Source organism: Euprymna scolopes, chromosome 1 (assembly GCF_053919585.1).
Source record: "Euprymna scolopes isolate OS-2025 chromosome 1, ASM5391958v1, whole genome shotgun sequence".
Classification (NCBI taxonomy): Eukaryota; Metazoa; Mollusca; class Cephalopoda; order Sepiida; family Sepiolidae; genus Euprymna; species Euprymna scolopes.
In genome coordinates, this window is record NC_136482.1 from 97,543,777 (window position 1) to 97,564,356 (window position 20,580).

Here is a 20,580-nt window from a genome sequence, read left to right on the forward strand (position 1 = left end):
AAAAAAAACAACAAAGAAAAGTATTTTTAATATCTTTTTCATGCAATAAAAATATAAGAGGCTTCATTTTTTTTTTTTTTTAATAAAAGTTAATTACTAGAACATTTTTTCTATGTTTGTACAAGATTTTTGTACTAAATGGAAACACTTTTTTTTGTTTCAAGACTTTTGGGATGGGGTAAACAACCGGTTATTTCGGTGTTTCATTAAAGTAAACTGTCATAGGAGGGCAGGTAGACTGTAGCACATCAGCAGCAGATGATGGCAAAGAGGGCTGAGAAGAGTAAGCAGAAATGAAAGGAAACTCCCTAACCGGGTAGCTTTTTGTGATGCAGTTTAATATGAAGACAAATGGATTATTTCCAAATTTTTGTCTCAACATAGCTAAAAAAAAAAAAAAAAAATAGTTGTCAAAAAGCCCCCAGCTGGTTCTCCATTCTTTCCTGTTGGGTTGTTTGACCCCATTCCACATTTGCTCTACATAATTTGTGCTAGTCTTCACGTCTAGATGAACGCGATACAGACTGCGGTTCACCACTAGGTGGTTAAACCCTTTTACATCCATTTTGCTGTATGCCTTCCAACAGTTTGATATGACCATGGTTCCCAGCAGAATATATATTTTTTTTTTATAGGAAGGAAGGTTTTGGCATTGCAATTTCGTACAGTGATCAAGAAACCCTTCTCGATGGGGTTATATCTATCAAAGACCCAGAGCAGTGCAAAGAGTCTGCCGACATTATATTTTCGCTTGTTGAAGACAGATTCGTCTATCTCCACTGTATGGCCCAGGTCTTTGATCTACTGAGAATTCCTAAGGAAATAATCCTAGCAAATGTCTCTTATGAAGTTCTTCCAATCTGCAACAGTGTGTCCAGAGTCCACCCCCACATACTCTCATCATGTTTTTCTTTGTGATCATCTCTTGTACCTACAGGCGTATTATCTTTATGATTTGACCAACTTTCAGGCCAGACTGTTTGAAGAACATGCCCGTTCGCAACAAGGTCCATTTTTGGCATTCTGTGTTTGTGCACCGTCAGGCGAAATCATCGGTAAGAGAGGCTCGCTTTTCAAGGATGCATTTTACGCCACAAGTCCTGCAACTCATTTCATGTGCTAGTAACTTTTGTTAACAATAGTTTACAACTTGTCCAGGCATCTATAAGTGCTTGTCAAGGACGGTTAGATTTGTTGTAGTGTTATGGCATATGATTTACATGGAATAACAAATTTCCTGTTTTTTTTTTTAAATTATCTTCCAATATTTATCCAAAAGTTGTCTGGAACTTTCATGGCTTTTCATTGGGTATTTGCGTTTGCTGCCGCTTTCTGATTAGCTGATCTGGTTAACTATTGCTGATTTCTATTAGGTTCAAAGCAAACAAACCTAGGCAGACACCAAGATACATCCAAGTTTGCAAACTGCACTAGTACCGTAAACTTTTTGCTTGAAAATTTGTTTCTTTAAGGAAAGAATGTATGAAAGGGAATATAAATGTGTAAAATAATTAACAGAAAGCTACATTTTCAGTTTTGCCAATCAATTTAAATTTATTTTTGGTGCTAAAATACGAAAGTACTTGTCATGTTGCAGTGTTTTGTCCCATTATCTTTAAAAAAAATTGTTTTTTTATTTTTTTTTTTTAATACAAAAGATTACTTATTACTTGTTTAATATTTAGAATTAACTTCGTTAAATTTAAAAAGCATCATAATTCTCAGTTCCCGTATTTTGTCCTTTAGTTCTCACATTTCAGGAGCGATATTTTTGACAAAAGAGGAAAAATTACTTTTTTTCAGGGTCCGAATCTATGCATCAAAAACTTGTTAACTAGTTTTTGATCTTGAAATAACATTTTTTATCTTCTTATATTAGATAATGTCTTGCTTTGTCTGGGACGATTTCCATTTTAAAAAACAAAAAGGAGGTGTTTATATTTTGTGCAAAATAAAACTTAAAGGTTTTGGATGTTTTTTCTATAACAAAAATGTTATAGAGATTAAGTCAATTGAAATCTACATTTTTATTTTTCAATTGGCAACATTTGAGGGACTTTAAATATGGTGTCATGCTAAAATCATTCCCTTCAACTGCTAACATAAAAGGGTTCTGAAAATGCCCTAGGTCTAACAATTCCAAACATTTGAGGGGATAGTTAAAAATTATTTTCAAATTCATCATACATCATAACAGAGATCAAATTGTTGACTGTCTGCACAAACATTAGCGTGTAATTCTATCACATCAAGAGGAAATCTTTCTGCACATAAAGGACATGCTGCACTCTCATCTTCAAGTTCTAAATTAAATTGCACATCATTTTCTGTAGAACTACTCGGACTTGTTACCTGAGAGATTGTAGTTATATCCCTTGAATCAGCAGAGGGATCTGAAACAGACAAAACATTAACATTACATAAAAAAAAAAAAAAAGATTTTAAATGTTAATACTTAGCATTTTGTTTAGTATTTATCAATAAATTTTAGCCAATTTTCTGAAATTATTAAAATCATTTAAGGAATAATCAAGACAAACTTTAATATATCCATTTTTTTTGTTTTAGATTCATTTTTTATGTTTGAAATTATAAATTAGATTTCTAATATTATCAAAGTCAAGCTCACTCCATTGACCATAAGCAGCTAATTTCCTCTGGAATAAATGCAAGGCAAATCCATACTTAGATAATTTGTTTGATACACGTTTTAAAATCTTACAATACATATTTAAGATTTAATGGTTAGAAAAACCAAACGAGTGTGAAATTGTTTTTAATAAATATTGCTATTTATTAAAAACTAGCTGTACCCGGCCATGCTTTGCTGTGGCTCAGTCTGATTAATGCAGGTATCAGACCGATTTGTATTGCACACACACACACACACACACACACACACACACAACTGTTGTTGTCGCAAACTTACAGTACTTTGGTCTGCAATAATATTATATAGAAAATATAATTTTATTTTATTTATTTTTTTGTCAAAATTTTCGAATAATAAAATATTCATCTTCAGGAAATTAGAGAGTTGTTCTTTTGTTTTGTTCTTTTTTCCCTTCTTTTTTTCCTCTTGTATGCCATGGCATGACTTTAGATGTTTAAAGTTAAGTCAAAATGATGTTTATACGTTCAATTACAGTTTTTGGCATCCAATTTCCTGAAGATGCATATTTTATTATTGAGAAAATTTGAAAAAAAAAAAAATTTTCATTTATAATGAATAGCAATATTTATTAAAAAATAATTTCAATTTCACACCGTTAAATCCTTAAATTATTATTGAGTGTTTGAAACAGTGTATTTCCTTTTCTTACATGTTAATATATTTGCTACCAAAAGTATAATACTGCTGAAATTCTTGTTTCCTTTTTGTGTTTTAATTACCAATCAATCCTTTTTATTTCCAGATAATTTACCTAGTTGTTAGCACTGTAACAAAATTGACTTCTTCCACCTCCTTTTTCTTTTGTACTGTGCTACTTTCACTTATAGATACTTGTGCAGTTTGCAGATCATGCTATCCTTTAAATATGAATTTCAAGTTAAATTCAATTTTATGGTATCTTTTGTTTACATTACATTTTATACAATAATTAACAAAGCCCTTTCCTCCCCATGTTAAAAATGGCTTTCTAAGTAGCTATTATTTCAGTGCGGTCCATAAATGCACAAGTACTAACCTATGATCCTCTCCTCCTTTCTCTCTCCCTTAGCAAAAGGGCGCCATATCCTGCATGTCATAGACCTGGTAAACAGTCTTATGACATGCAGTATAGGTGGCCATTAGGAGCCATCTATAGTATCTGACCTAACTGAATAGTTAATTGTTGGTATTGACCGTTTTATACCCTCCAAGAAATTCTAGCAAAAGCCCAACAGTCAGCCGTGGTTCATCCCAGGGTGTGCTGCTGCCATTGCTCACAGAAATCATTATTTCCATTGTTTCCAACGTAATAGATGTTGTGAAACCAAAGACACTTTTAGGACTGCCAACAACCATTGTAAGAGAAAAATAAAAAATGAAAGAGATCCGTATGCTCAGTACATCAAGTTTAAAGTAGCTGAGCAGCGGCTTGGTTTCCACTAGCTTTGACAAATAACAAAGTCGTGGACAGAAATGTGTCCTCTATCCCTACCATCATCAATGGACCTGAAGTAATTTTGTCAGCATCTGACAAGGCAAAACTTTTTGTCAAGAACTTTTTTCTTTTTTTTTTTTTTTTTACATAGGCATCACCACTTATCAAGGCTAAGAGGCCACTCAAGGATAAGGGTTAAAGAGTGTACAGTAGAAATTGGACAATATAGTAATCATTAGTAATGAAAATTTGGTAAATTTGATAACTTATATAGAACGGCTCATCAAGAACTTATTTACTTTAGACTTAAACACAACCATATTGTAGTCAGCCGGAAAGCAGGAAAACGGAAGACAATTCCACAGGCGTGCAGTTCTAAGAAAGAAGCTTTGTTCATGGAATCTACGTTTAGGTTTAGCCACAGATAAAGAGTGGGGGGAATTATTGATAGTGTACAGCTAGACGAGTGTTTCTTGTGAAAGTTTGGCGAGGGGGGACCATAAATTGAAGCTCAGTTGAACACCTTCCATGAAAATAACGATACATCAGAGACAAACTCGCAACATCTCTTCTGTGAGATAGAGGTTGCAAGGAAGAGAAAAGGACATCTCCTACGAGGCCACGAAGTCTATTTTGAACTTTATCAAGGCAGGACAAGTCCTTTCTAGCAGCTCCTGCCCAGATGTGGCAACAATATTCCATCCTTAGACGTACCTGGCTCTTATATAGATAGAGAATAGCATCAGCAGTGAGATATTTACCGGATCGATAGAAAGATCCCACCATTTTTCCAGCGGCCTTGGCAACAGATTTGATGTACGTGTTGCATTTAAGATCAGGAGTAAAGGTCAAGCCCAGAAGCTTGTCAAAACTTGAGGCCTCCTGAAGACGAGAGCCATTCATTTTAATTGATGCCAGATGTGGATCAGAATGTTGATGATGTAAAGAGAGAAGCTTGGTTTTAGATGCATTAAAAGTAACCAGCCACTCCTTTCCCCTATTGTACTACGTGCTCAAGATCAGAGGAGAGAGAATTGGAGAGAACTTGGTCGTTTACTGTCTTAGATGTGCTACCATAAATGGTAGCGTCGTCAGCATAAATGTCTACAAATGATGTAAGGATGTGATTTGGAAGATCATTAATGTAGATCAGGAAAAGAGTTGGGCCCAGGATGGACCCTTGAGGGACACAGGCATTAATACTGTGAGCTTCTGATTTTTGCCCCTCAACTACTACTCTTATGAACCTATCAGAAAGAAATGATTTAATAATTGAGAAGACATTTCCAGCAATACCATAGCTAGAGATCTTATGAAGTAAACCTTTATGCCATACCCTATCAAAGGCCTTAGATATGTCAAGAGCAATTGCCCTAGAAAGGTGGCCTCCGTCGAGAGATTTGCTAATCCTATGAGATATAACTGTAAGCACATCTGCTGTAGATCTAGCAGAACGGAAACCATATTGAGTGTCACTAAGAAGGTTATTTTTGTTGAGATGGTTGATTACTTCTGTATTTAACACAGATTCCAACAACTTACTCATGACGCACAGGAGACTTATTGGCCTGTACTGAGAGGGGGATGAGTGATCACCTGAATTCTTAAATACAGGGCATACTGATGAAATTTTCCAGGGAGATGGGAAACTATTCTCCTTAAGACAACGTTTAAACAGTTTTGTAAGTATGGGCGCTAGTTCTGGTTGAAGTTTTTTGAGTACTATAATTGGAATACCGTCAGGGCCAGTTGCTTTACTGGACTCAAGGTTTCTGATTAGCTTGGCAACATCACGTACAGATATACGTATATCACATAGCGTGTTTTCTGATACAGGAGGAAATATTGGGGGTTGGTGGCCTTGGTCGCAAAGGGTAGAATTAGCTGCAAAATTCTTGACAAAGAGTTTGGCTTTGTCTGATGCTGACGAGATTACCTCAGGACCATTGATAATAGTTGGGATGGAGCACACGCTTCTGTTCAGGATTCTGTTTGCTATTTGCCAAAACTGGTGGGAACCAAGCCGCTGCTCAGCTACTTTGGACTTAACAGATTGAGCATACAACTCTCTAGCGTTCTTTATTACTTTCTTACAATGGTTGCTGGCAGTCCTGAAAGCGGCTTTAGTCTCAGTACATCTATTACGTTTTAAACAATGGAAAAAGTGATTTCTGTGCGCAATGGCAGCAGCACATTCTGGAGAGAACCATGGCTGGCTGTTAGGTTTTTGCTGAAACTTTTTCGAGGGTATGAAACGGTCAATACCTACAATTAACCATTCCGTCAGGTCTAATACTATAGAGGACACATCCTTTTTAAACATGGAATGCAGACGTAGATCAGATATAAATGTACGGAAGCTATCCCAGTCAGCCTTAGTGTATCGATATACTGTACGATGGAGCGGTACATCTGAGGACTTATTACATTTCATTTTTATCTTAATTGATACAACAGAGTGGTCGGAAGATCCAAGAGGCGACAGAACAGAAACTGAACATAGTTCAGGGCAAGTTGTGAGAAAAAGGTCTAGTAGGCTCGCATACTGGCCGTCATTGTCGGGCACACGGGTGGGTTCCTGAACAATCTGAGTGAGGTCATAGGCAATGGAGAAATCATGACAGAACCTCCCCTCATCATCGGTCTTGTTTGAGTGGGTCAACCATTCGACGTTGTGAACATTGAAGTCTCCACATACGTCGTGAATGTTAGCTGAAGGATAAGCAGATAGGACTTGGTCAATTTTCTCAGATATGCTTTGAAAGATAGTAACTCCGCTGTTGTGGGGGCGATAGAGAGTAAATATAAATGCAGTAGTGTGAGCTAAAGCAACCCGGAAACACATATAGGGTAAGTTAGGATCTTCTCTGGAGATGTCCCTACCATATGGAAAGCTATCTTTAATATAGACACATATTCCATGCCCATGGCGATCTTGGGGGTCAGATTTAGAAGTTAGAGTATCCTTTAATTGCGAACTCTTCTAGGGAAATAGCCTGTCCAATGCCAGTTTCACTTAAAAATAAAAGGTCTGGTTTAGTCTTCTGTAATTGGGTTTCAACCTCTGGAAGGTTAGAACGTAGACCCCTGATGTTGGAGAAGGAGACATGGTAGTAGGGGTCTACGTTGGAAGTTGGAGAACCGGGTTTAATCGGGTATTTTTTTGCAGCAAATTCTAACCGCTCGTATTTTGTCTGAAAACACACTATACAACATACAAATATCTCTACATGATGTTGCCAAGCTTATCAAAAACCTTGATCCCAGTAAATCAACTGGTCTCGATGGTATTCCTGTCATAGTGCTCAAAAAGCTTCAACTGGAACTAGCTCTCATACTTACAAAGCTGTTTAAACATTGCCTAAAGGAGAAATGCTTCCCAACACCCTGGAAAACTTCCTCAGTCTGCACCGTATTTATAAATTATGGAGATTGGTCATTTCTCTCTGAGTACAGACCAATCAGTCTACTGTGCATCTAAGTAAGTTGCTAGAATCTGTGATAAACAGAAAAGCCATTAACCACCTCAGCAAAAATAACATGCTGTGACATGCAATACGGTTTCCTTTCTGTGAGATCTACAGCTGATGTACTAACTGTTATATCACATAGGATTAGTGAATCTCTCAACAGGGGCTTCATTTTTAGAGCAATAGCTCTTGACATATCATGATAGAATATGATATAAAGGTCTACTTCACAAGATCACCAGTTATGGAATAGCTGGAAATGTCCTCTCCATTATTAAATCTTTTCTCTCTGATAGGCTTATAATAGTAGTTGTTGATAGGCAGAAATCAGAAGCTCATAGTATTAATGCTGGAGTCCCTCAAGGTTCCACCCTGGATCCAACTCTCTGATCTGCATCAATGATCTCCCGAATCACATTCATAGACATTTATGCAGATGACAATCTATGGCAACACTTCAAAGGCCAATAATGACCAAGATCTTTTTGATTCTATCTTTTTGATTGAGAACATGGTGCAATGGGGAAAAAGGTGTCAGGTTAATTTTAATACATCAAGCTTCTCTCCTTTCCTCATAATCGCTCTGACATCTATCATGCTCCAATTGAAATGAATGGATATCATTTTGAAAAAACCCATATCTTGATAAGCATGTGAGACCGACCTTCACTCCTGATCTGAAATGGAACACATGCATCAAATATGTTGCCAAGATCATTGGAAAAATGGTTGGATCACTACCGCTTCAGAAGGTATCTCACTACTGCCAATGCTTGTGTAAGAGCCAGGTGCCACAGCAGGGCAGGAGTTGCTTGGCGCACCCTATCCAGCCTTGATAGCGTTCAAAACCAGCTTCAAAACCTAGTAGGTGATGCCCTTTTCTCTTCTCTGCAACCTCTTTCCCCACAGAAGAGACTTGGCGAGCCTGTTTCTGGTCTATCATTATTTTTATAACAAGTGCTCAACTGAACTCCCATCTTACTAAACTTTCATAAAAAACAAACAAAACAAAAAAAAAACACCCTACTAGCTACAACAACTATATACGATTTTCCCCACTCTCTATCTGTGCCTAAATCTAAATCCAGACTCCATGAATAAAGCTCCTTTCCCAGAACTGACTGTCTGTGGAATACTGTTCCGCTGGCCTGCTTCCCGTTTGAATACAAAATAGTAACCTTCAAACCCAATGTAAACAAGTTTCTGTTGAGGCGTCCCTATAAATAATCAAATTCTACCTAATTTACACTATTAACAACCACCTTCTATTCATTAACCCCTATCCTTGTGGCCTTCAGGCCTTGATAAGTGGTGGCTCCCAAGTAAATATGAAAAAGAATTTACAAGTGGTATTATTGACATTTTTTTTTTTAATACTACAGCATTCTCCACTATGATCTACTTCTGATACACAGGATACTTCACACACACTTTGTATGATTTCAAGCAGGATATTGTTTGAAGCTTTTATCAACACTTTTCAAGAATTTCATGTCGGTGACCATTTTTCTCTGTAATTGGAGTTGATGTAGCAGTAAACAGCAAAATGCATCATTTTGAAATCTGAACAAAGTCAAGAGTATTGGCTAAACTCCAATGCCCTTTGCTCCATATTGATAATGGAGGTAGTCTAGCTATTCGAAACCTCACCCAAAACCAAATCAACTTATCATCCACAAGCATGTTATAAAAAATCTCCTTCCCACTAAATCCAAATCAACCTATCATCCATAAGCATATTATAAAAATCTCCTTCCCACCAAAATTACTGGGTGTTCATCCGAATCTCACCTCTACTTAATATAAAAGTTCGCTGGTGATATGAATTTTTTTCCACATATTTTGTTCATGTATATTTATCATCTTCCAATACTTGGTTTACATCCTGAGAAAGTTGAGTGCAGATCTCATCTCTATAGGTTTAAGGTGTCCCCCTACCTTTAGGTGGTTGTTTGAGAGTTTCTTTTATTTAGGAGAGAAGGTGAAAGCAAGATATAGCTATAAGAAACCTGAATATCATCTTTCTCAACCTCACCTGTTTTTCACAAACATATGAAAAAACTCTCCTTCCTACTATAATTACTGGGAGGTTATCTGGACCCCACCTCTAGGTAGTATTGAAGTATTCTAAAGGTTTTCTTTCAGTGGCCTTGGAGGTATACACTTTTTTCTCCATGTTATTATGTAACTTCATCTCACAATTCTTGCTCTATGTTCCAGGAATTTTGGGTGCAAATCTCATCTATTCACTGTTTTTCTAAATTTCCTTTTTTTTTTTTGTGCTGCAACATATTGTATCGTATCAAAGTTAAAATTGTGATATTGTGCCAACTCTAGACCACATAAGGTTTTAAATAAAAATTAAAAATAATAACATTACCTTTTAATATGTTCGTTTTGAAAAAGGTTGGATCAGACGGAGGAAAAGATTTATCATCATCAGCAGATTCGTCTGAAGTGTCATTAAAATAGTCAACAACATTTCTTTTCTTGCTTTCTTTTGCCGTGCATGATTGATTGTTATTATTAGGACATTTCTTGTCCTCGGATTTTTGGAAATGTCTGCCATGCGAGTCCATTGTTGGGGGTTCGACTCTTTTTCGTTTTGCTTGTTGTTGTTCATCTGAGATTTCCTCATGAGTTTGGGAAGTTCCAGAAAATATTTTGTTGATGTGATCGCTGACCTGACCAACAAATATTTTACGTTCTTCTTTACTGAGTTTCCGTTTTTTTTTCTTTTCAAATTTGTGCCGTAAATCTTAAAAATAAAAAAGATCAGTAAAATATAAGGAAAAAAATGTTATGATGATTAATACTTTTTAATTTGTATAGCGAAAAACTCAGAGTAGATAAATGTACTGTTTCACAACGGAATTGTTAAAATTTCTTACCTCATAAGTAATTAAAAAAGGACAAAAAAAAATTATTTTAAGTTTTAATAGAAGTAAACAAGTAGTTTGTTTTGTGGTAACAGTTTGGAGAGACAGAAAAATAAGTGACCATGATTAGCATGTGCCCACTGTAAGGAAATAGATGCATGCAAACCTAGAATAATTTAGATACAAGACAATGATGATTAGACAAATTTAGGCACTCTGGGAGTCCAAAATGGCAGAATAAAGAGAACATATTTTTTGCTTAAGAGATTTTTGTTTTGGACACTACATTGCTCATGCTTTGTCATTGATAAAAAGAGGAGCTGCTGCTTATGCGAAGAGCAAACATATTTGTTGTTAATAAAGAGAACAAAATAATCCAGTTCGAGTGTGTCTTTTAACTCTAAATAATTTACATAACTGAAGTAGGAATTAATTGCTGCATCATGTAAATTTTGTATCTTCCAGTCTTTTATTTAAGGTTTTCAACATTTTAGCACTTTTGAATTGAAGGAGTCAAACATCCATCTTAAAAAATAAATTGTCAAGGAAGATAACTCAATCTAACTAAATTTTAACTTTTCTTGCAAAATGTTTATATTCTCAAACTATTACTTCCTGTTGTTACGGTGCCAAGAGACAGAAAAATAAGCGACTACAATTAGCATCTGCCCACTGTAAGGAAACGCGAACCTAGAATCATTTGAGAAAAGGCGAGGGCAAATATGCCAATTTAGATGCTGTTGGAAGTCTGAAATAAACTATAAAAGAAAATGGATTTTGCTTTGCTTGAGGGACTTTTTATTTTGGACACCACATCGTTTACATATGTTTTGGTGTTGGTGAAAAACAAAGGACTGTTATTGCTTATGTAAAGAACAAACGGCGTTGGTGAAGAGATCAAAATAATCTAGCTTGTGTGTGTGTGTTTTCTTTCAACTCGAAATAATTTATGTGACTGAAATAGAAATTACTTATATATATCTTTCAATCAAATAAATTATAAAAATATCTTTCAATAACCTGCACAGCATACAATTAGAATTTTATTTATTGCAATTAGGGATTGTTATTTCGAGATGTAGTCATTTTTCTTACCTGCAACTGTAAGAGATTCTAAATCTTCAGGTTTAATGTCAAGTTTAAAGAGGAATGTATCAATTTCTTCTTGAATCTGGTAAAAAAGATTTAAAAAATAAAAGAAAATATGAGATTTCATACATAGTGTATAATCAAAAAACATTTAGTTACATGTTCATGAATCAAATGTTTAATAGCCAGTGTCTATCCATACGTGTCCAATTAAATCATAACAATGACATCGTCTGAATTTGAAGATTCTATCGTTGACATTGGTTTCCCTGATCTATTTCTATTCAGGATTCTTTTTAAAAAAAGACATCAAGTACTTACGGGAGGGACCACATGAAGGTTGCAAACATCCTAAATGAAAGCGTTTTTTGTGGAATGAACTGGATTCAAACTTGAGGACACCCAGGTCATTAGTCCATGTAGTTAAGTACTGACTAGAGACTAATTTGCAGTTGATATAATTTCCTATTTGAGGTTAGAATGTTATGTGTATACATCGGAAATAACCTAAAATAACCTTTGCAGCTGATAATAAAAAAAAACATTTTTATAGGAAGTAAACAAAGTTTTATGAAGGAACATTATGTTGAATTTTTTAAATGACGATTGATAATTTGTATTATTTGTAATGGTGTTCTCAACTTGAGTGTTATTTTCACATTTCAGACAACAAAGAAGGTTGGAGGTTACATCAATTAAATTGTTGTGAAAAACAAACAAACAAAAAATGAAAAGAAAAGAAAAGAAAACACGAGATGAGAATAGTATTCTGAATAATCCAATTCATGGAGTGACATTAAAAACACCTTAGTCTTAACACCTCCATCTCCAGGAGTATCATAGTTGTTTTTTTAACCAAATAACAGTGTAATTTCTCCTTGCAGATATTGAAATCTTTTGACTAATAATTTTATAACTTGAATCTCATATGTGTCACACTACAAATTATAAAATCAGGAAAAATTTCTTTTTACAGTTGATACTAAGTCTTCTACCTAATGACAAATCAAACTTTGATTCTTACTAGCCAAACTTTCATCAACCACATTATTTTTAATAGACTAATGTATTTCTCTACATTTTATGCAAAAAAAAAAGAAATAAAAGAAAAAAAGAAAAAAAAAAAGAAAAACTTAATTCGATCCAGAAATTTTCTAAATTCTTAAAATAGTCATCTAATAAGAATAAAAAAAAAAAGGAATCAATTCTTTTTTTTTCAGACATAGTGATAGAATGAATGTAAAAATATTTACAAAAAACATAATGGATCCTGGATATACCTAGTTTTTAATATAACAGAATCATTTGGGAATTATTCTTGGACACTCATGTTGGATTTCAATATAATTGATTTGCAATTTTATAAATTGAACACAAGTAAAAATTGATTCATTGAAAAATATAAGGAGACAACAGTTATTAAACAATAAACATCCTTTGGTTTTTCATTGCTAGAAAATGAATCAGAGCTGTATATTTAAGTTAATAGGTTTGTCTATCTGGATTTTCCGTGTGTGAACATTATTAATCTATTTCACAATAATCATTAGTTATTATTGCTTGTTCCTCAGATTTTATGTTACATGGTTTTCTTTTCTAAATGACTATTAGAAAGGTCCCTTAGGACTGAGTCCAGTGCTACCAGACTAGGCTGTCTGGATACTGGTTTTTCTGGCATAAAATGCACCGGACATTGCTGTTATCGGTTTTTTTCCCCCCTTTCCCTTTGCAATTATGCTCTGCAATTTTAAAAAGTTGAAAACCGTGTATCTTGAGTGTAGTACTAGAAATGCCATCATTATCTTTAATATAATTATTATTCATAATAATGCATATTGTCACATCTTCTGATTTATTAGTTTTATGTAAAGACTATTTAGTTTACAAAGATAATTATTTTTTTTTGTCAAAAATGAGATAGAAATGTTATATTTCTTTGAACAAAATCAAGCAATGAAAAAAATTGTCATATTTAACATCAGTTTAACATGTGTTTTGGATGCTGGCATGTAGAAACTGAATTCCAAACTAATCTATCTTTATCATTTCCACCATCTTACCCTTCTCCTGACTTTTGTGCCATCAGCTAGAATTGAAACCAAAACATTTAGCACTCTAGCCGCATTTGTTACCATTTAAGCTAACCTGACAGAAACCACTTTTAGCTATGATTAGTTTATGCAAACTAATAGAAATGTCGGTAAGTTGAAATGAACATTTTGCATTTCAACTTGCCGACAAAAAGATTTTACTTATTCTTGGTGTACAATTACTATTTCCTGTTTATTTCAGTGTTATATGACCAGTAGTTTAAGATTTTAGCAATTAAATATTTACACTCAGACAGACACACATACATACATACATACATACATACATACATACATACATACATACATACATGCATCTATTTACATCCAAACAATAAACTAAAAAAAATTCTAACTTACTGGTAGACTTTCTTTTTGGGCTTTCATTTCAGAAAAAAACATTGAATTCCGAGAAGACTTTGGACTAGGTTCATAGCGATTGATGGGAGCATACTTTCCAGCATTATCCTGGGCCATCATTAACATTTGAGCTGTCCTGGATAAACCTTCAAGTTGATCAGTGTTACCATACATGTGCTGACCACTGCCTGGACTGAATAGAAAAAAACAAAAAAACATTTTAACCATCCAAAAAAAAAAAATACGCTTGCAGCATTTCACAAAATTGGGTTAGGCAACAATGACAACTTGAAATAAACTAAATTTTTAATCGTACACAACTTTTCTAATTTGACTAAACTGTTTTTTATTTTTTCATAAATACTAAACTTTTATGTTTTTGTTGTATTGACAGTTTTATCACGTTTCATGTATATAATTTTCAAATTATTTAATGCTGAAACAAATTGATTTATTGAATTCGACTGGTTGAGAACAAGTAGACATTTTTCAAAGGCAGAGGGAATGCAGATCTGCTAGAATTTGAACTCTACATATTCGATTTTATAGGAATCGAATCGTTGAATGTTTGAGTTAAAGAAAAAGAAGAATGATTTTCAGATCATCACTTTTACCGTGTCGAAGCACACGTAACAAAAATCTGTTTTGTTCCCTTTTCAACGTTATCGCAAACAAGCTTCCTTTAATTAATACCAGATTGCAAAGTACACTGTACTGACGTCGAGTCGACAAAAAAGAATCATTCCCTACTGAAGAAATGCTGGCTTTTTATATTGTCAAACCCGACCGCATTTCAATTTGCATAAGACACGTTTTTATGTCTCGTGTCAGTCAGGTTTTAAGTTTAAGACTTTTTCTCTTTCTTTTCTTAAGCAAATGACACCCGTGCGAACCATGCACACTACAATTTTCCTTGCAGTGATGGTATTCATTGTCAAACATGAATTTATTTATAGATCATGGAAAGATGTCTAAACTACACTAGATAAAACTAACCAAGAACTTTCCTTTCTTAGAATGACAAATATCAAACTGAATTTCTGTGAACATAGTTTCTTTTTAAGAAATTTCTTTATGTGGAACATGTCTTCACATTTGATTTGCTGAGGCTTAACAATTTATCTGTCAACAAACACTTACAAATGATCCTGAGAAGTTATCAAGATTTATTCATTCTGTTACATTAGCTGGAGTGAGCCTTTACAACAATATTGTCATTGTCTTTATAGTGAGTTTGTTAACTTACGAGTGTTATGTGTTGTGATATGTGATTTGTCGGTTTATCGATAGGATTTAAGCAAGAGACGAACACTGTTGTTAGTGGGAATACTAGCCAAGACATAACTAATCTACCTTTCATGCATTCTGAAAGCAAATATGGATATTTCATTTATTCCTGCTGGGTTCCTTTTCAGATTTGGCACACTTTGTATATGACTACATTTGTTAAGTCGCCCATTTCTGATTTCCACGGATATCACTGTCCAAAAACCCTGTCTGTTCGCTAACGTGTTGCGTATCGAACTGATCTCTCTCGTAACTAAACTGTCATGTTTCAAAATCTCTTTTCCATTACGTCATCACTACACATAGCCTAAAGATCCTTGCCAGTTTTTTTTTTTTTTTTTTCCACATATTTTTGTTTATATTATCGTTAGCTTAAATTCCATCTATTAAGTTAACGTTCCTGGGAACTATTAAATGTAAAATATTTCAACTTCACCTTTTGCATCGATAACTTTTTTTCTTATCAACACAATTACTATCATAATAATAGACTGTTTTACTTTCCAATGTTTTCCAGTAGACTAACAACATAACATTTCTAATCATTTTAAATCTTCTCATAATATTCATCATTTAACTAACAATCTCATTAACCTTATCCTTGGGTAGCTTTTAGTCTTGATAAATAGCGACTCATTAGTAAAAGAAAAAAGTAGCATTGATTATATATAAGTGATCATGTCTATGTGTCTAAGTAATGGTCTCTACAAACTTCCTGTCAATTTTTGGTCTACAGACTTGAAACCTGATATATAGGGAAGTAAAAATAGCTACTAAGGGGGGGTCAAAATTGATAAAATTGGCAGCTATAAGTTAGCTTAAAGTGTTTCTTTACGCATGTGAAAATTAACATTTATACATATTATTTGGATTCATCAGACTACTGTTGAACTACTGAATCCAAATAATACAAATAACCAATCCTTATCTTAAAAATTCAGTAACGTAATACATTAATATCAGTAAATATTTAGAGTTTTGATATTCATCTGTTGCTGGCTCAGATGGTAAGAAATAAGGCTAGAAAGCTATATGTTTTGGTTTCAATTCTAGCTGATGGCACCCAAGTCTTATTACGACTATATATTGAGTACAATAATCAGTAGAATATTGATTCTGTAATAAGAAATATGAAATCTGCATAAATTAAAATATATTTAAGTGTTTTACAACCCCGCCATGCCAGGCGCCAACTACTATATATTGGATACAATATCATAATCCATAGAGAATTGGCTCTACAATAATACAAAATTTGCATAAATTAAAATATAATATTTAAGTGTATTTTGCAACCAGGCAACACTGGGTAGCCTGCTAGTTTACTTATATTTGTAATGGCTAATTTTAAAAACAAATCTTTGTATTTTAGCAACATATGCAAAATATAAAACCAATTATAGTAAGGATTTTGGGAAATGAATACTTAAGGTTGCTTGAGAAATGAATAGGTACTTATGCAGAGAATGAGGTTTTTCTTTGTTATTGTAATGAAATTCGAAAATTGAAACATTGAATTTCAAGTTAAACCAATGGTATCTACTGAATTGTCACAGTAATGAGAATATCCAAAAATTACGAAAAACTATACGATGGAAAATTAATTATTGATAAAAATGGTTTCTGAAGACAATTAACAAAAAAGTTAGTTTAGCAAAATTAAGAAACTGGAGAGTTCTAATTGCAACAAGGGAGGGGGGGGGGGGCGAGAGGAACATTTTCTGCAAACTGAAAATTTTTGGCCAATTAAGCAAAATTTAATTTTCATTGTCTTCGAAAACCGTTTTCATTAATAATTAATTTTCTACCTACATGATTTGTCGTAGGGTCTACGAAATGAATACCATGATTTACTGTTAGGTGCTAGAATCTTTCTCCTACTTTGCTGTAATGCCTTCTAGCAGTCAAGATATGATCATGGTCTATGACAGAATATACTTCTTTATTATGGGAAGGAGGGTTTCAGCATTACGGTTTGGTACTGTTACTAGGAAACACACCTAGGTGGGGGCATATCCTCTGAAGATCCAGAGTGGTTTGAGGAGCCTCTCAACATTATACTTTCTTCTGTTAAAGAACGATTCATCCATCTTTACAGTGTGTCTGGGCCTCTGATATGCCAGGGATTCCTAAGGAAGTTCTTTTTGTAAATGTCTTGTAGGAAATTTTTCCAATCAGTTACAGTGTGTATTGAATCAATGTCACACTCTCGCTGTAAATTTTGAATAGTTGCAATGTTGTGGGACCATATGTATTCATATTATTTTTATTATTTTTCCAATTTCAAGATGCAACTTGGGGGGGGGGGAGAAGAGAGGTGCATTGTCTACATTGCACATTTAAAACTAATATTTTTGTTCAAATTTATTTTTATTGGCTACACACATACACACACACAACACATTTGTATTGTCAGTTGGGGCAGTGATTTTCATTGGCTGAACATTTCACTGTATTCCAGCAGTTTACATAAGCTGACAGAATATACAAACGCAAAATCCAGTAAAAACAGGTCATCCTCCGAATAGGTATCAATGAATACTTTAATGTTGCCTGAGAAACAAATATGTAAATGTTTCATGAGAAACAAATATTAACATGCTGTATGAGGGAAGAGACAAAACTTTCCCAGAAGGAAAAAATACCTTTTTGCTTGGTTTCCTTTAGAAAGAGAATTCTTTGGTGTCTTTTGTTTTGATTTTATATTTTCTTCAATTTTTTCATCTTTAATCTAGAAAATACAAAATTGAATATGGATTTATATGAGAAAAACCAAAATTTTAAAACAAAATAAAATTGTGGCGGTGGGGGGGGGGGCACTGATAATCTGCAAATGGTTCACATTTGACCAAACACAAGTTTCCATTATTTAATGACAACACCAAAAATAATAATATTGCCAGCGTCTTCATCCAACTTTATTTTATTGTACTTATAACTTAAAAAAAAAAGACACCACCAATCTGACACCATCTATTATATATAGATGCTTATACAGAATTCCCCTAACGAAAAAAAAATAAGGAAAATCTATATTATACCATGTGATGAAAAGAAAATATCATACACCAAAAATCATGTAAACCAATCAACTAGTTATACTTTTAAATAAGAAAATACAAATTTTATGGATAAATTATAAATGATGATGTTGCAATGCCATCTTGAAAACAGTCTTAAGGAATCAAGATTTTAGAAAGCCAATCTTAATTTGTGGAGGGGGAGATCATTGGTAAAACTCATTCACTTAAAAATTGTAATCTTTATAAAAAATAAAACTATTTGATCCATTTATGTAACTTTTGGTAAAGTGATCCCCACTTTCCAGGCCATTAAAACTTTCTGAAGCAGTTAACAAAAAAAAATTTTATTATAGAAAATATAAGGGGGAGGGGGCATGCTCTTGAAAAAAATATACAAGTCCATATATCCTCCCTCCAACTATGAATTAAGTAGTAGGGTAGACTAGACTCAGGCATTGGTTGTGCAACTAGTCTAGAAGGAAAACTCAGAAATAAACATCAAATTTGTTTCCAGTCCTCCTGGATTTGTCTTTGCCCTTGGATTCAACCAATGCAGGCTTAGAAGAAATGTGATTGGGGGATTACATAAAAATCTTCACTATAAACTCCAAGTATATGTACCGTTATAGGTGAACAATATGTGAAACTTCTGAAACAAACTGTATTTACTTTTTCATTTATTTTAGATTTTACTGGCTAGCCTTAATAGGTCGCACTAAACACTACAATTCTTTTACTTTTCATTAATTATCATAAAATTTGTAAGGGTAAATTCTTGGAAGTGATTCTGACTCGAGTAGAACTACGTCTTCTTTTGAAACTCAGACATCATTGCACTAGGTACTAAATAGGTTCTTGATCTGGTCCTTCACATGTACGTATAAAAAGATTCCCCCAACACAAGTGCTTCACACTACCTCAGTCATGGCATTAATCCTGACTTTGGCGAATTTAAAGATGGGATGGGAGGAAGAAAATGGATTTTTTTTTATATTTATAGTAACTGAGAAAAAGATTCTATATTTTGATAAAAAAAAAATTACTTTTATAAAATCTTCCATAAAAAATATGTACATAAACATAAATTAAAAAAAAAACATATGAACAATCAGTAAAAAAAAAAAAAACATGAACAATCAGTAAAAAAAAAACAAAAAAAAACATATGAACAATCAGTAAAAAAAAACAAAAAACATATGAACAATCAGTAAAAAAAAAAAAAAAAAACATATGAACAATCAGTAAAAAAAAACAAAAAAAAAAAACATACCAATGGGCTTTGGTTGTTAGCTATCAATTCAGCAAAAAAGGATTTTTTTGCGGAGGATTTTGGACTCGATCTCAGATTTTTCCCAGGAGTATACTTTCCTATATTCTCCTGAGCAGCCTTAAGAATGTGAGCCGTCCTTGATAGACCTTCAATACAATAAGTGCCACTGTCTGAAGTTGAAGCTATTTTGAGCAGTTGAGTTTCTAAATGCTTGTCAGATACAGGACTGAAAAAAAAAAAAAGTATTAAAATTTAAAATATTTTTATCCTTATTAAACAGAAAAATTAAAAGTAGAATGTTTCTCAATCTGAGAACAAAAATATAAATACTCACTCTTTAAAAGTCAATCAATTTCTGAAACTGTGATATAAAATATATTAATACTTCAGATAGTTAAAAAAAAAAAAAATTAGAAAAAAAAAAAAAATCACAAGAAAATTTTTATATTTGAAATTAAGTTCAAAATTTAATCCCTCAGAATTTTTGAGATAAGAACTGATAGTTTGCATTATTCGAACTACTATTCTCATTTTAGTTGTATTTTTGTAACCACCAACTCTTCAGATACAAATTTGGGAAGCTTTGCGTCGAACTTAACTTGTATAGAATTTCTAATTAAAAGAAACAAAAAAGGAAAAATTCGAAGTTACACTGTTGAAACAGAATAAAAACACCAAAAATGAGATTAGCAGTTCGAATGATACAAAATTTCAGTTAGTGATAATTACACAACAAGGATAATGATAATTACATAACAAGGATAATTACATAACAAATTGATAAAAGCACTCAAAAACGATGCAAACACAAATAAAATATGAAATTGATCCTTAAAGCATGGTATATGAAAATTAAATCAGAGTACATAAACAAAAATACAAATACATAACAGTTAAGTAACAGAGCTGGAGTGTAAGTGAAAAAAAAAAATTAGAATTGGTCTCTTTGTTTTGCCTTAGTCTGAAAATAGACAGATAAACTTAGATACAATAAAAAAAATGTTTGATTTTTATAATACTGAGT

At 33.3% G+C, this 20,580-nt stretch overlaps 1 protein-coding gene across 2 annotated transcripts in view; it reads right to left on the reverse strand.

The window, feature by feature from the left end:
- Positions 1-1,628: 1,628 nt before the first annotated feature.
- Positions 1,629-20,580, reverse strand: part of LOC145255615 (uncharacterized) — a 48,379-nt gene continuing 29,427 nt past the window's right edge. For both annotated transcript variants that reach the window (XM_080114241.1, XM_080114167.1), the window contains exons 6-11: positions 19,557-19,782; positions 17,909-17,994; positions 13,977-14,169; positions 11,533-11,608; positions 9,939-10,316; positions 1,629-2,393 (exon numbers count right to left, since the gene is read on the reverse strand). In XM_080114241.1, coding sequence (XP_079970367.1) covers positions 2,182-2,393; positions 9,939-10,316; positions 11,533-11,608; positions 13,977-14,169; positions 17,909-17,994; positions 19,557-19,782 — 1,171 coding nt within the window. In that variant the 3' untranslated portion in view covers positions 1,629-2,181. The remainder of the gene's footprint in view (positions 2,394-9,938; positions 10,317-11,532; positions 11,609-13,976; positions 14,170-17,908; positions 17,995-19,556; positions 19,783-20,580) is intronic.